This window comes from Artemia sp. Qi Xiang Cuo, chromosome 20 (genome assembly GCF_049724085.1).
Source record: "Artemia sp. Qi Xiang Cuo chromosome 20, ASM4972408v1, whole genome shotgun sequence".
NCBI lineage: Eukaryota > Metazoa > Arthropoda > Branchiopoda > Anostraca > Artemiidae > Artemia > Artemia sp. Qi Xiang Cuo.
In genome coordinates, this window is record NC_142813.1 from 4,561,709 (window position 1) to 4,578,666 (window position 16,958).

Here is a 16,958-nt window from a genome sequence, read left to right on the forward strand (position 1 = left end):
TACAGCAGTGGTTCTCAAACTTATTTAGACACTGTACCCCATTTTACCCACAAAAATTTTTAGGCACCCCTTCTCAGTTACCGATATTAAGTAAACTATAGCAAAAATATAAATAAAATCGCCAGTCCTAGAGTTAAAGGGTTGTTTTATTCTTTTTGTTGGCCGGCCGCGTCCCCCTATAAATTTGTTGTGTACCCCCAAAGGTTAGGCGTACCAGTTTGAAAACCACTGAATTACAGGAAGATTTTTTATCATTTTTTTTTGTTCTGAGAATTTTTTTTTGTTTTTTTATTTCAATCTATATACAGAAATTTAAGCATCCATTTGTCTGTGTATCTCTCTATTTATATGTTCAGCGACTTTAAGCTAAACTATCTGATTCTGAAACTTGAAATTTCAGCGAATAATTTTGAAGGCAAAATATATACGAATTCGAAAAAAAAAAATTGGACAGGAAGTGTGATACCATTACAAAAAGGGTATTTGCATTAACAACAGCGCAGATAAGAGCTAGCGGGAAAATTTTGGGTTTGACTTGATGGTGAATTCCAATGACAATTAATTTCAAGTTTGGCAGTCTTCCAGATATGCTTGATGAATAAAGCGTTTGTCCGAAGCTTTAATGGAGACATCCGTGAATAAATGGCACCCTTTAGTATACATTTTTATACCTTTTTAGTAAATGTATCCAAAAGGTTAGTTTAGTTTAGCCAACTTCCGAAAAAAAGGCGAGTGAATATAAGAAGATGACTTTATTGCTAGAAGTAATGCACAAGTCGATGGAGACTGGATTTATTATCATTATTTTTCTTTTATATTTTATTTATTTATTATTATTTTTAATTCAATTATTTATTTATCTATTTTTGGTGTATTTAGTATAGTTTTAATTAAATACTTGAGGTTTAAGTAGAGTCGAGTTAATAGGCACGTAGTTACGTGGACTTTCGCTCGACCGCAAACCTTCATAGATTTTCTCCAGTGCGAAAGTGTTGTTTACTTTATTTATTTGTTCATGAATGTGGTGGATTGTTAAACTTATGAATTTATGAACTTATCGAGGTTAGTTTTTGACATAATGACATAGACGATTGAGAAAATTTCCAACTCTGTGAACAAGGCCTTAAATGACCTTTTGATAAAATGTTGCTGCAAATTATTAGAAGTAAATTATGACTATGAGCTCCTCATAGGTTTTGAAGCTCTTCAAAAGACGGTGGAGGATTTTTTAGATGTTTTCCAGAGGAATTGTCTACAGATTCTTTTGTGTACCCGAATGATCGGACGTATTTCAAACAGTAAGCTGTACGAAAAATGTGGTTCTATCCCATTTTCTAGGGCTACGAGTGAGGTTGAGATGGCTAGGACATGTTCTGCGGATGAAGAATGAAAAATCACCATTTATCTTGCTTTACGGCCAAGCAAAGCTTCCAGCGCTTCCAAATTGACGAGTAGTTTTTAATATGTATCCGTCTTTCTTGGTGTTGCAGTGAGTTGTTAGTAGTAGTTAATAATGGTTGGTTTCAAACATCCATTATATAACCCTGACTCAGGGCTATATAACCCTGACTTAGCGCTACATGATTTCTATCATTCCTTGAGTTGACAGCATGGCTTGGAGAGCAGCGCTTCCAAACTGACGAGTAGTTTTTAATATGTATCCGTCTTTCTTTTATTACTACTCAAATGTAAAAAAAAAAAAAAAAAAAAAGGCATTTGAAAAATAGTCCCCGATAAAATTTACCGGTTTTATATTTTTTTGTATATAATTTGGTATGTATACCAAATATATATCAAATATAAAATATATGGTATATATTTGGTACATATTTCACTGGGGAAATGAAAACTTTTCGGATTAAATATAAATACAAAAATTCACTTTCAGGCCGTATTTTTTGGATTAAGAAAAGAGGGTCTTTTAGACCTGACCCAAGGTGGGGGGGATTTCTCCTCCCCTACTCAAATTATACAATTATAAAAATACTTACCCCAGAAACAATCAATTCACCAGATATGTTTTGTACATCCGCTTTGACTTTTGAAGTAATATTCAACTGATGGCAGTACAGAGCAATCCGTTGAAGGTAGGCAAGTAAATCATTTTTCGTTGAGCTTTCTGGACATTGGTCAGCAATAGCGCGGGCCAGCTTATCAAGCTGAGTGCCAGCTTCAGATATTTTCTTAGCAGCAGTGATGACATCCATTGTTGTTTTCAAATTCCCTCGTCCTCTGTGAAAACATTTTCTGGGGATAAGATACATGATACCATAAAACCATAAAACACATAAAACCATAAACACTATATAGATAATCACAACAGATAACCATAGAACAACAGTGAGTTTTGGGGAATGTATAAAGGTTAATCTTCTACATATCTTATTCAAAATCAAGTAGTTAGGCTTTAAAAGCTAATACCTTCATAATATTGGTATTTAGCCTTCTATCCATAATTGTATATACGGAGGCAAATCATTTTAAAGTTCATCGAGGTGTGACCAAAATTTGATCATATTACTGATTTTTCATCTTACAGCCATATTACAGCCATTTACAGCCACATTACAGCCACATACAATTAACCAAAAAAAAGAAAGGAAGAAAGAAGATTTTCATAAGTAAATTAAATAGTTACGGTATTCGTGGTGTTCCCCTCTCTTGGTTTGATTTTTATCTATCTGGAAGGGTACAGAGTGTGAGCTTAGGTGGAGTATCCTCTCAGCCCTCACCTGTTTGGAGGGGTGTCCCGCAAGGCTCCATTCTTGGCCCTATTTTATTTCTCCTATATATCAATGATCTTGTCATGGATCTGGGCCCTTCAGTGCATCCCGTATTATTTGCTGATGATAGCAACTTCTTCATCACTGGCACCAATTTACCTCCGGCAATAACCTCTGCCCAAGTCCTTCTGAACAGAGTCCAGGCGTGATGCCTTACGAATAACATGACCATTAATAGCAAAAAAAGCCAAATAGTATTGTTCAGAGCCCCATACAACAAAGACGCAATCCAACCTGCTCTTGATCTCAGGTGCTCATCCGGCATCCCTCCACAAGCGTAAGTTGCCAGGTTTATTGGTGTATTTATTGACTTATGCTTGTCACTTTCTAATCGCTTTTCTCACAGCAATAATTTTGAAAGAAGTAGGTATGGTTGACCATATGAATTTTTTTTCTTCTTCCTTACATCCTAGTTACCCTCTATTATTCCTTTATTTTTCCTTACTTTTCTTATTGCGGATCAGTTTGGGGAAATACAAACCGGTCCTTCACTAAAAAACTCAAATTTGCCCAAAACCGTCCCATTAAAGCAGTTTTCGGCTTCCCGTCTATATCCAACCCGTGATTTGTATTCAGATTTTGGCATAGCTCCACTTGATCAAATCATACAAAAACTAAACTTGTTACTTGCTTACTCTGCTTTCCACAATAATCTTCCACCTCAACTACTAACCTATTATAATATTAATAATTCGGAAGCCCACTGTCTCCGTTCATCCAATAGAGCCTTTAAAATTCCTAAATGCGTTTCTAGTGCTGCCCAGCAATCTTCCATTTACAAATCCATTATTCAATGGAACAAAATACCCTCCAGTGTTGAACTAGCCACAAGTTTCTGCAAGTTGTATAAAAATATAACAAAACTTGATAATATAATTTAATCTTTAATCTTTTTTGCTAAGTACGAGAATAACACTGCTGCGGTTAAGGTAGGAAATGAGGTTAGCAGCAGGTTTCGCCTTAAATCACGAGTTAAGCAGGTTTGTGTTCTATCCCCATTTATATGGATCATTTTGATGGACTCTCTCATAATGCAGCACAAGAAAGGCACTGGGAGAACATGGAATAAAATGGCGACGATAAATTTTCCTGGACTTAGATCACGCTGATGTTAAGCATCCTAGATGAAAGTGCGAGCAAAATGAATGACGTTTTAGAGGTTTTGTGAGTTCAGGGTGCTAGAATAGATTTGAAAATTGATGTTAAAAAGACTAAGTCGCTTTTCAGCTTTTCATAAGTGAAGATGAAAACTTGACGTTGGGATCAGGTGGATATCTTTACATACCTTGGTAGTATTATTAGTAAAGACGGTGGGAGCAGTGAAGATGTTAAAAGTAGAATAGCCAAGGCTCAGGGTGCCTTTTTCGCAGTTGAAAAAATGATTGGAAGAATAGGAAGAAAAATCTGCGAACCCAGATTAGAATATTGGAAGTTACAGCGATGATAGTGGTCAAATATGGTTCTAAAACATGGGCGTTCCAAAAAGCAGATAAAGATTTGCTAGATGTTTTTCAGAGAAATCGCCTACTGATTGTTCTGGGTACCCGGCTAGCTGATCGCATTTCAAACAGTAGGCTATACGAAAGGTGTGGTTCGATCCCGCTTTCTATGGCTATAATGAGAGGAAGATTGAGATGGCTAGGGCACGTTCTGCGGAAGAAGTATGAGAGATTGCCGAAAATTATCTTTTTCGGCCATACGTCCAGGGAGGATGTAAAGAGAGAGGCTTTGAAAAGATTGGGATGGAGGAGGAGCGTACGTAGCTGTGTTGACCTCAGGCGACTTCGTGCTGCGGTGAGTTGTTAGTAGTAGTATTATGCAGAGAGAGAGAGAGAGAGAGAGAGAGAGAGAGAGAGAGAGAGAGAGAGAGAGAGAGAGAGAGAGAGAGAGAGAGAGAAAAGAATTGTTTTTTGTAACGTTCTTTAACCTCTTAAAACTTGCCGAGAATGTATAAGATGTAGGGGAAAAAAAATAACGGATGAAAATACCTAGTGAAATCCGTCATTTCCATCATGATCATACACATATGTTTAGCCAGCACAATAACATCATTACCAGTGTCATCCCATTTGGCCACTTCCATGTCAAATTTGAGCTTTTCGTTTCTAAAGTATTCCACTTGCTGTGCGATTTTCTGTTTGTCTTCATCTGGCAATTTTCTCATTGCTTCCTGCAAAGTAACCATGCATTTAAGCGAGACAGCTTATACACAAGACAGCTCATAGAAAAAGAGATTAAAGATAACTCTTAAGCTTTTAAAGAGATTCAAGCTATAACAGTGATAGCTTAGTGGGTAAAGCCGTGCCTTTAAATCATATGTTTCCGGGTTCGATCCCATTTGTCGCAAGGAGTATTATTAATTAATCGTTATTTCTGATTTTTAAACGACCTTCAAGGAGGGGACTTAAATCAAGTAAGTCAAGTCATCCTCTCAAAGAGTCGATGGAAAGGGAATCCGTCGCTTGACTGAACTCTCACGAAACATCTATGAACATCCAATGTACCACAAAATAGTACGAGAGGAATTACTTTTGCTACGGCACTATTAACTGTTTTCGACCCTTTTTATGTCAAGTCCAGGCATCCCTGATTGACAGGGAATTTTAGTTTTTTTCGTATTTCGTTGCAAAACCCAATAAAACGTCATATTGTTTGTTAAGAAAGGAAATTTCTGCATACAAACCTGCATTATTCATAAGTACATTAATCGATTTGTTAAATTTATTTTAATCGATATTTTAAATCTATTTTAAAATACCGTTTTAAAACACCTTTCCTCATTGAAAGATTTTTTGAATCATTCTTTTCCCTTCTTCTTTTTAACTTTCTAAACAGGTTGATTAATATTTTTTAAAATGTAATTCTGATGCGTCCTTTAATCGATATTTAAAATTGATTTTAAAATACCGTTTTAAAACCCCTTTTCTCATTGATTTTTTTAAATCGTTTTTTCCCTTCTTCCATTTAACTTTCTGAACAGGTTTTCTGAACAATTTTTTAACGTAATTCTGATGCATGCCTTAATCGGGATTTTTTTGTATATTTTTTTTCTATTCAGTAAACATACGCTTTGTAAACATACATAGGGAATAGATTCAATCTGATTAATTCTGATTAATCACATCAGCAAAATTGCTGATGTGACACCTGATGACTTAAAACTAAAGAATAACGCGGTAATTACGCTAATGCGTAATTGCCGAATCAAACATATACAAGCCTGCCATCTGCTGAGTTCTGGGGCCCGGGATCCTGGTACTAAACTTTATATATGCACATTTGACGTGTCTAAAATATGTGAATTCTTGAATTCTTGAGCTGAAAAAAAGTGTTTTTTTTCTTCAGGGTAATCAAGATTAATTTTTATAAGTATTAGCTTATTCGTGTTTCGTATCTTTTTTTAACTTTTAGTGTCTTGTTTGGGGTAAGGAAGGGGGGTTGTAAACATACAAAGGGAATGGAGAATATAGCCAATAGGGAATATTTTACTATATTAACTATTGGAATGAGTTGGATAAGAAACAGAAGGGGATGCTTACACGGGCAGTAGTGATTCCACTAATATCTGGATATTCGTCGACAAGTAGATCAAGCCCTACTGATTTGTTGACTGTTCTGTCGATTGTATAGTCATTATCCAAAACAACTTCTTCTGGGTCTAATTCTTCATCCGTCTGTAATGATAAAATAAAGTTAATTGCGACTAAAAGAACGTTAACATTCAAATACCAAGAACAAAGCGGAAGAACTACAACGCCAAATAAAAAAAAGGGGAGAATGAAGCAGTTAAGGTTTTTTTTGCGGGAGGGGGAGGGGTAATAATACAATTTTTTTTTCATAATTTTGTAAGGAATACCCAGAAATTCTAAAAAAAAAAAAATGTAGAATGGATCCCGAGCTCCTTCTCTGGGGAGAAATTATTAACACTCTTGTGCTTAGCAAACTAGACATTTGTGTTTCTGCTTGTCTATCAAATATCCTTATCATCAATGTCCTGATATTTTCTACAATCATTTCATTTCATGAGCACAATTTTCGGCACTTGTATGATACAACCCCTACCGCTCAAGTTGTTTATTCATTGACACATTATTGAACTTTTTTTTTCATTAGTTTCTTTCAGCTTTGCATGAGACAAGACAAAGAGAAGTGACAGAATAGATGGAAAATATTTAATTTGGGTTAAATATTTGCACATTAGGGGGTGGGGGTAAAGTATTTGGACAGTGTAAAGTTAGTCTTACTGTATAATATGCAGAATAATTGTACCTAACACACTAGGCATGCAGACCCGCTATACTTCACCCCCCCCCCCCCTAATCTGACAATATATAGCCCAAATTTGTTTCTAAAGTAATATTTTTTTTATCATACTTAAGTATATTTCATTAGGATTGAGCGTCAGAGAAACATATGAAAAGAATATTGGGTAAGGGCTATATCATACAAGTACCCAGTTTTCTTAAGCCCCCTTTGCCTGTGTACATCCCTGTTTTGATCAATTTTCCAAAAAACTTAAAGAATATCTTAAGAAGTAGCATTCTACTTGAACTATGAAATGATGGGTGCAACACTATGAATGGGTGCAACACTTTTGCACCCATTTTTCGGGTAATCAGCGTCTTAATGAAGCCACTTATCGAATCTAAGAATTTTTTTTACAGTTCTAAAGATTTCTAATTCCAATCCAATTTTTAATACGAAAAGCCATCTAAGGGAATACAACCTCATTAACAAATTAATCAATAAAACACAAGGGAAACACATTGGTTCGTTGATGATGGTTGTTTCTATCCTTAACAATCAATTATACATTTACAACTTCCGTTGTAATAAAGAAATAAATAAATAAAAAGAAAAGAAGAGTTAGATCATTATGGACTCGTTACAGCCTAACCTTGAACTGATTAACATTTTATGCTCTACACCAGTGGTGCCGCCAAACGCATAAACAAAGATTCTCATTGAGTCCTCTAAGCCCCAGACACTAAACCCGAAGAATTCCTAGTTTCATAAGATTGAAACAGCGAGTTGAACCTAAAAACTTCAAACCTAAAAGTTCACCAAAAAAAAAAAAAAAAAAAAAAAAAAAAAAAAAAAAAAAATGTAAGTCGAGTCAAAAGGGCGAATCCATTGCCTAATGACAGCTCGAGTATAGCTTGACTAGTAACAATAGCAATTTCAAATAATAGTAATATATTTTAAGACGACACCATTCCACGGTGGAAAAAAGACCCTATGTTTCAAAGAAATGACACGAAAGGAAAAAGAAGAAGAAGAAAAAGACAGTAAAAAAGAGAGGAAAAGAAGAAGGGAGAAAACGAGAGGCAAAATAATAAGAGTAAAAGAGAAAAAAGAGAAACACTTCGAACCTAAAAGATAACAGCTTGAGAGAAGCTTGACTAGTAACAATAGCAATTTCAAATAATAATACCACATTTTAAGGCAAGAACACCATATCAGGGTGGGAAAAAGACCCTATGGTTTAAAGAAATGATACGAAAGGAAAAAAATAAGAAAGATAGTAATAAAAGAGGAAAAGAAGATGGGAGAGGAAGAGAGGAAAAAGCAGAAGAAGAAAAGAGAAGACAGGGTTGCAACAAAAACCAGACAAACTTTCCTATTTTCGACAATTACGTTCTAAAATCACGAACAAAATTGCATCATAAATCCGCAATTCGTTTATTTCGCATTAAAAAAAAGAAAGCCAAATCACTAAAAAACACATCCTGAGCCCCAGAATAGCATACGTTTGTATTAACGTTCACATCACATTACTTGAGTTTGTCATACGGCCTACCAAGTCAACCTGCTGTTCTAGTTGATATAGACAGGTACAAATAAAAGCGAAAAAAAGGGAAAAGTGGATATGATGCTGGCTTTATGATGTTAACTCAATCGTAGATTTACCTACCGTTAGTCTCATCTGTGTTTAATCTCTCTGAGAAATTCTCAGGTTCAAAAGAAAGACAAAAAAGTTAACATTTAAGTTTTAAGAAACGAATAAATATATATATATATATATATATATATATATATATATATATATATATATATATATATATATATATATATATATATATATATATGTATAAATACAAAATAATATAAATAAATATGAATGAATAATATTAATAATATAAATACGAATATGAATAATATAATATAAATAATATAAAATATTATTCATATATATATATATATATATATGTTTCATATATAAATATATATATATATATATATATATATATATATATATATGTTTCCAGCTAATTTTTTGCCGAGGAAGACTCAGATACCTCTGTTTCTTTTTTTATCTTGATTTTTTTTTTTGTATGATGAATGTGCTGTCTTTTTTGTTACGGGAAGGGATTTGCAGTGTAAGATATTATCTTATTTTTTTCTAGATCTCCATGGACTACATTAGGGCTGCTCTCCCCTAGCTACGAAACTCAGCTAGTATAATATTTGTTCCTTTTATATTTGCTTAACCAACACAACACTGGCAGATCCAGGGGGAGAGGAAGCGGGACCTTGGCTATCCTCAAGATTTTTTCTGGCGCCCTCTTTCCCAGTTTTTGTCCTTTTTTCACTCTTTTTTTTAGAATAAATTTGTCAATTTAGTCAACTATTGGCACCTTTGCCATATTGCCCCCCCCCAAGATTTTGCTCATTGGCATCCTTGTCATATTCGGCCTCCCCCAAGATTTTGCTCCAGATTCGACCCTGCAACACAATAGCCTTGCCACAAGAGAGGCAGTCCGACTCTACTATTTAGAAGTCAAGGTCTTTCCTCATGTTTTCCACTTAAATTCATTGTTTTATTTCATTGTTTTACACATTCATTGTTTTATTTTTCAACTTAATGTCTTTGTTCCCATTTATATTGCATAACTTCAACTTTTCTTGCCTTTCACAGTAGGTTGCAAATAAATAATTATTGTTGTTTATGTATTCATATTCTTCCATAAATATTTCATATTTATTTATGCATACAACATAAGGAAAATTGGTGGTCATTTTGTAGCAGGTAGTTATTAAAATTAAAAGGATTTGAAAGTTGACAAACATAGAAGTTGATAGTGGACAATACTGACATAGACAGTAGACATATACGCAAGATTTGACTAAATTCTTTGTGGTCTAATTAATATAATATGGAACACTTTTAAGAGTGAAAAGTGCGGCTGGTGTCGAAAATAAAATCACCAACGCCATCTAGCTTTTGGGAACCTCTTTTAAATAAAATCACTGACGCCATCTAGCTTTTGGCAACCTCTCAAATAAAATCACTAACTCCATCTAGCTTTTCGCAACCTCAACCTCTTTTCGCAACCATCTAGCTTTTGTTTGACCCAAATTACTACACACTTGTCTTTTTAGATATCTTTTAAAAGCAGGAGGTTTTGACTAAAGCAGAATTACGTCCCCAGTAGACCAACCAGCGTGAGTCAACTAGCCTACTTAACCTGCTAAGATTCGCCTGAGCTAATTTAGGCTTTGTGCAACTGTATTTTGACTTTGGCCCTTCAGAAAAAAATAATACTGATTAAATATCACGTATAGAGCAATATCAGTGTTTATCCTATTGCACTGTAGATTAATTATACAAAACATCTAATTTTCTTAGAGATTTTCTATATCTTAATAAAGTCACCAGCCGTCATACTGTCTGTGGCACTAGTAATTTTTAATCCCTATCCTCCCATGTTTAATCGCTAAAGATCCAATCCTCATAAGTTTCCCATTTTCTTTGGCTTAGTTAGGTTTGGTTGAGTTATCAGTTTTGGCTAAGTACAAAGAAAGCCTTTGAAAAGTCAGTACACTTACCCTATTAAGCAAAACTGTGCGTCTGATCTCCCTCACCGCATCATAAATTAGCCTTGATGCATCGATGAATTCATTCTCATCAACGTCTTTTGAAGGATTTGATGATAAGCCATCAACAGCAACCACAACACGACCAGAGAATTGTGGCATTACTAAAAAGTTCAAATGTTTAATATACATTGCCACATCTGAGCTTTTAAGAAAACAAAGAAATTAACTCAGCTTTTGAAATTATTTAGATTTCAGTGTCAACGCACTTATCTTACTCTTAAGATGGAATTTTCTAAAGGAAATCCATAATAGTCCCTAAAAATCCCCTAGAAAGTCCCTAAAAATAAGGTCGAACAGCCAATAATAAAACCAAGATCTTATCTACTGTGTCCCTTTTCCCAGATATAGTAGATGAATGATAAAACTGTAAAATCGAAAAAAAAATCCCTCAATTCACTTTTGTTAATAGTCTGGGTCACAACATAAGAGCAAAACACATTTAGAGAAAAAAAATTCCAGCGATATGTGAAGCTGAAATTAGATTTTATTGTCGTAATTAATAGTTTTCCCGTTTTTAAATTTCCTTTTAGATTTAGTCATCGCTACATGTTAGCGGTTTTTCGTCCTTTTTCGCAGTTGACCCCAGTCGCTGGATTTTCTTCTTTCTAAATGTGTAAGAAAAATGAATTGATGGATTTTTTTTTTATTTCTTGTGATTTTACAGTTTTATCAGTTACTTTTAACTTTTATAAAAGTTCTATACTATATTTGAATTAGCCTACACAATGTTTGTAGTAACTCTCTAAACAATGTATAATTTTGTCCAGGGTACAGTTTTAGGGGACACTCATAATTGATAAAGACTGAAAAAACATGTTTTTTTTATGTTTTTTTAATATTACTCCTACTTGTGCATATTGTATGCACATATTTCAGCCCCTCCCCAAAAACAATTTGCCGCTTACCGCCTTACAGGGGTGCCAAATCACGAAAATATAGGGGGAGGAGGGTTCCATCAACTCACTTTTCAGCTTCACATATCGGCCTTTATCAAAGAAAATAACAGAGAAAATAAAGAATAAAATTAGATTAAACAAATTAACCCATACTAGAAAATAACACAAAAATGAGAAAAACCCAAAAACACTACATAAAGAAAATGATATAATAAAGAAAAAGAAAAACGAAAGAAATTCTTAGCAACTTAGCCAATTTGGCACTCTGCCAATTAGCACTCGTTAACCTCGTCTGATCCTATAGAGAAAAAATATCTAGAGATATTGGTGTTCATTTCCGTGTTAGAATTGAGTAGTATTATGGAAGTTTATTAAGATATAATTTTTATTTATTTGTTTGTCTTTGGTTCTTTTTTTTTCTCTTGTTAAGTTGTTTTTTGTCTTTTACTTCAGATGATTTAACAATTTTTTTGTCCATTTTTTCCCTGTTGATAAAGGCTCAAGGGTGCGGAATTGGAATATTCGAAATTTTTTATTAATTTCATGTTTTGTTGTTGTTTTTAGTTTGAAGAAATGCTTATATGTAGGTCATCAATGCCTACCATACCTTTGTTAAAAAAAATAAAGGTTCGGCGATACGTATTTCATAATGACGAAACATAAGCTTAGGTGAAACGAACCAAATAAATCGAAAATGATAGCGATGATGACTGGGTTTTGGATTTTGACATAAATAAGGTCATCAATACCTTACATACCTGGACTAGATCAAAAATCAAAAACCTGGACTAGATAAATCGTTGGAAGAAAAAGAAGTATTTGTTTTTAATTAAAAGAAACAAAGGTTCGGCAATATGTCTTTCATAATGACAAAAGAAAAGCCAAGGCAAAAGTTAAAGGTCCAATAAAAAAAAAATGTAGTTTTACAAGGACATATCTTCCAATATAAGGTCGATTTGGACGTCATGACACCAAGAAAAGGCTCAAATTGTTTTCGTTCAGAAGACAAGCGACAGCGAGAATCTAATATATATATATATATATATATATATATATATATATATATATATATATATATATATATATATATACATTTATATATATTGGAAAAGTTCTATATAGTAATAGTTGACAAGCTGAAAATATCGAATCGATTTTATTTCCCCTAAAACAATTTTTTTTAGCCATTCTAGGATATACCATTTAAAAGCGAAATTGGGTATGATAACAAACTAACCATGATCCTTCAAAACTTTGACTGCTTCAAGAACTCTCTCTGTATATATTCCTGGCTCATAATTATCCATTTCCGCTGCAACAACATTGCAGACCCTCAATGCTCGTCCTCTGATAGCAGCCGACGTTCGATCAAGAGCTGCAGCATCACCTTCCTGCAGTGCTTGTACACATTTGTTGACATCTTCCAAGATGTGATTCTCAGAAACAGCCAAAAAATCGTCAATAGTAGTGATATCGTCAACAGCCTCAGTTAAAACACGAACTTGATTTTCCCATGATTCTTTAAATGCCTGAAAAACGAGAAACAGTAAAATCCATCACATAGGGAGGGGGGGGGGCAGGGACAAGAGAAATAATCGACAATTTACATTTTTGATAAAAGACTAATGCCTGGGGCTGTGGAATCTATCTTATAATGCAAGTTTAACTACAAACTGACTTACAAGGAGTTTTATAAATGAATAAAAGAATACAAAGTGACAAAAACTAGCCAGAAAAAGGCGAAAACTTTAAAAATAATAGGGAGAAAACTACTAACAAGTTTCAGATAGGTGTATTCTAAGTAGAAAGTGGTTATATTAAAAACATTTTTAACTTTCTTTCTACAATACGTCTCTCAGAGTGTCTCAACCAGGTTCCAGCTGAACATAGGAAACTTATGTTAATAGCATATTAAATAAAGTTATATTGTATTTAAACTAGATATAATGAAGAAAGCATATCTCCCTCCCCCCATATCTTCTCGGAAATTAAACACATAACATACAAACCAGGGAAATAAAACATCTATAAGAAAAAGGGACAATGAGAGATAACACTAGAAAAGAAGAACGGAATTTACCTGTAGGAGGCAAAGTAAGATGTATTGTATGTTAAGACACATAGGCAAACGTCAGAAATAACCTATCTAGCTATAATCTAATCTAATCATAATCCTTTAATCCTTTAGGTGCAACCCAAAAGACCCCTAGTGTAACCTGGTGCCCTGACCCCTAGTGTAACCTGGTGCCCTGGCCCCTAGTGTAACCTGGTGCCCTGGCCCCTAGTGTAACCTGGTGCCCTGGCCCCTAGTGTAACCTGGTGCCCTGGCCCCTAGTGTAACCTGGTACCCTGGCCCCTAGTGTAAACTGGTGCCCTGGCCCCTGGTGTGTACCCAAAAGGTGTAACCCTCTAATGATATTTTGAGATGACAAAGAAGAAAGAAGAAAACCCAAATAAAAAGAAAATTCAAAGACTAGTAATGCAACTGGTAAGTGAGCCTACCATGGTTGACTTGTTTTATTTTAGTGCTTCCTTTCTGTCGAGTTCGTAGCTTCCTCAGTCCATTTCACCGAACCTGTGAATAATTATAGAATTCCACATATAAGGAGGAAGATGAAGAAGATATTTTACAAATTTAAGGAATCACGAGCACAGTTATCTTTTATTGCTCTCAGTGAAAATTGTCCATAAATTAGATAAATAAATGAAAATACGAGCAGTAGCCCCCCTCCCCCCTGTGGATAGGACCTGTGAATAAATATAGAATTCTATATCCAAGGAGGAAGATGAAGAAGATATTTTACAAATTTAAGGAATCACGAGCAAAGTTATCTTTTATTGCTCTCAGTGAAAATTATCCATAAACTAGATAAATACATGAAAATACGAGGAGTAGCCCCCCTCCCCCCTGTGGATAGGACCTGCGAATAATTACAGAATTATACATCCAAGGAGGAAGATGAAGAAGATGTTTTGCAAATTTAAGGAATCACGAGCAAAGATATCTTTTCTTGCTCTCAGTGAAAATTGTCCATAAATTAGATAAATAAATGAAAATACGAGGAGTAGCCCCCCTCCCCCCTGTGGATAGGACCTGTGAATAAATATAGAATTATATATCCAAGGAGGAAGATGAAGAAGATATTTTACAAATTTAATGAATCACGAGCAAAGTTATATTTTATTGCTCTCAGTGAAAATTATCCATAAATTAGATAAATACATGAAAATACGAGGCGTAGCCCCCCGCTCCCCGGTGGATAGGACCTGCGAATAATTACAGAATTATAGATCCAAGGAGGAAGATGAAGAAGATGTTTTACAAATTTAAGGAATCACGAGCAAAGTTATCTTTTATTGCTCTCAGTGAAAATTGTCCATAAATTAGATAAATAAATGAAAATACGAGCAGTAGCCCCCCCCCTCACCCCTGTGGATAGGACCTGTGAATAAATATAGAATTCTAGATCCAAGGAGGAAGATGAAGAAGATATTTTACAAATTTAAGGAATCACGAGCACAGTTATCTTTTATTGCTCTCAGTGAAAATTGTCCATAAACTAGATAAATAAATGAAAATACGAAGAGTAGCCCCCCTCCTCCTCCCTGTGGATAGGATCTGTGAATAATTACAGTATTCTAGATCCAAGGAGGAAGATGAAGGAGATATTTTACAAATTTAAGGAAACACGAGCACAGTTATCATTTATTGCTCTCAGTGAAAATTGTCCATAAATTATATAAATAAATGAAAATACGATGAGTAGCCCCCCCCCGCCCCCCGGTGGCTAGGACCGGGGAATAATTACAGAATTATAGATCCCAGGGGGCAGATGAAGCAGATATTTTACAAATTTAAGGAATCACGAGCACAGTTATCTTTTATTGCTCTCAGTGAAAATTGTCCATAAACTAGATAAATAAATGAAAATACGAAGAGTAGCCCCCCTCCTCCTCCCTGTGGATAGGATCTGTGAATAATTACAGGATTCTACATCCAAGGAGGAAGAGGAAGGACATATTTTACAAATTTAAGGAATCACGAGCACAGTTATCTTTTATTGCTCTCAGTGAAAATTGTCCATAAATCAGATAAATAAATGAAAATACGAGTAGCCCCTCCCTCTCCCCCGTGTGGATAGGACCTGTGAATAATTACAGAATTCTACATCCAAGGAGGAAGATGAAGATATTTTACAAATTTAAGGAATCATGAGCAAAGTTATCTTTTATTGTTCTCAGTGAAAATTGTCCATAAATTAGATAAATAAATGAAAATACGAGCAGTAGCCCCCCCCTCACCCCTGTGGATAGGACCTGTGAATAAATATAGAATTCTATATCCAAGGAGGAAGATGAAGAAGATATTTTACAAATTTAAGGAATCACGTGCAAAGTTATCTTTTATTGCTCTCAGTGAAAATTGTCCATAAATTAGATAAATAAATGAAAATACGAGCAGTAGCCCCCCCCCCTCACCCCTGTGGATAGGACCTGTGAATAAATATAGAATTCTATATCCAAGGAGGAAGATGAAGAAGATATTTTACAAATTTAAGGAATCACGAGCAAAGTTATCTTTTATTGCTCTCAGTGAAAATTATCCATAAAATAGATAAATAAATGAAAATACGAGCAGTAGCCCCCCCTCACCCCTGTGGATAGGACCTGTGAATAAATATAGAATTATATATCCAAGGAGGAAGATGAAGAATATATTTTACAAATTTAAGGAATCCCGAGCAAAGTTTTATTTTATTGCTCTCAGTGAAAATTATCCATAAACTATATAAATACATGAAAATACTAGGCGTAGCCCCCCGCTCCCCTTTGGATAAGACCTGCGAATAATTACAGAATTATACATCCAAGGAGGAAGATGAAGAAGATGTTTTGCAAATTTAAGGAATCACGAGCAAAGTTATCTTTTATTGCTCTCAGTGAAAATTGTCCATAAATTATATAATTAAATTAAAATACGAGAAGTAGCCCCCCCCCCTCAACCCTGTGAATATGACCTGTGAATAAATATAGAATTCTATATCCAAGGAGGAAGATGAAGAAGATATTTTACAAATTTAAGGAATCACGCGCAAAGTTTTCTTTTATTGCTCTCAGTGAAAATTGTCCATAAATTAGATAAATAAATGAAAATACGAGCAGTAGCCCCCCCTCACCCCTGTGGATAGGACCTGTGAATAAATATAGAATTCTATATCCAAGGAGGAAGATGAAGAAGATATTTTACAAATTTAAGGAATCACGAGCAAAGTTATCTTTTATTGCTCTCAGTGAAAATTATCCATAAACTAGATAAATAAATGAAAATACGAGGAGTAGCCCCCCTCTCCCCTGTGGATAGGACCTGAGAATAATTACAGAATTATAAATCCAAGGA

General features: G+C 34.6%; 1 protein-coding gene across 3 annotated transcripts in view; it reads right to left on the minus strand.

The window, feature by feature from the left end:
• alpha-Cat (catenin alpha) overlaps positions 1-16,958 on the minus strand; it is a 110,179-nt gene that overhangs the window by 13,219 nt on the left and 80,002 nt on the right. For all 3 annotated transcript variants that reach the window (XM_089106325.1, XM_089106324.1, XM_089106323.1), the window contains 5 exons: positions 12,798-13,089; positions 10,614-10,765; positions 6,323-6,457; positions 4,772-4,953; positions 1,992-2,232 (listed from right to left, as the gene is read on the minus strand). In XM_089106325.1, the coding sequence (XP_088962451.1) occupies positions 1,992-2,232; positions 4,772-4,953; positions 6,323-6,457; positions 10,614-10,765; positions 12,798-13,089 (1,002 nt within the window). The remainder of the gene's footprint in view (positions 1-1,991; positions 2,233-4,771; positions 4,954-6,322; positions 6,458-10,613; positions 10,766-12,797; positions 13,090-16,958) is intronic.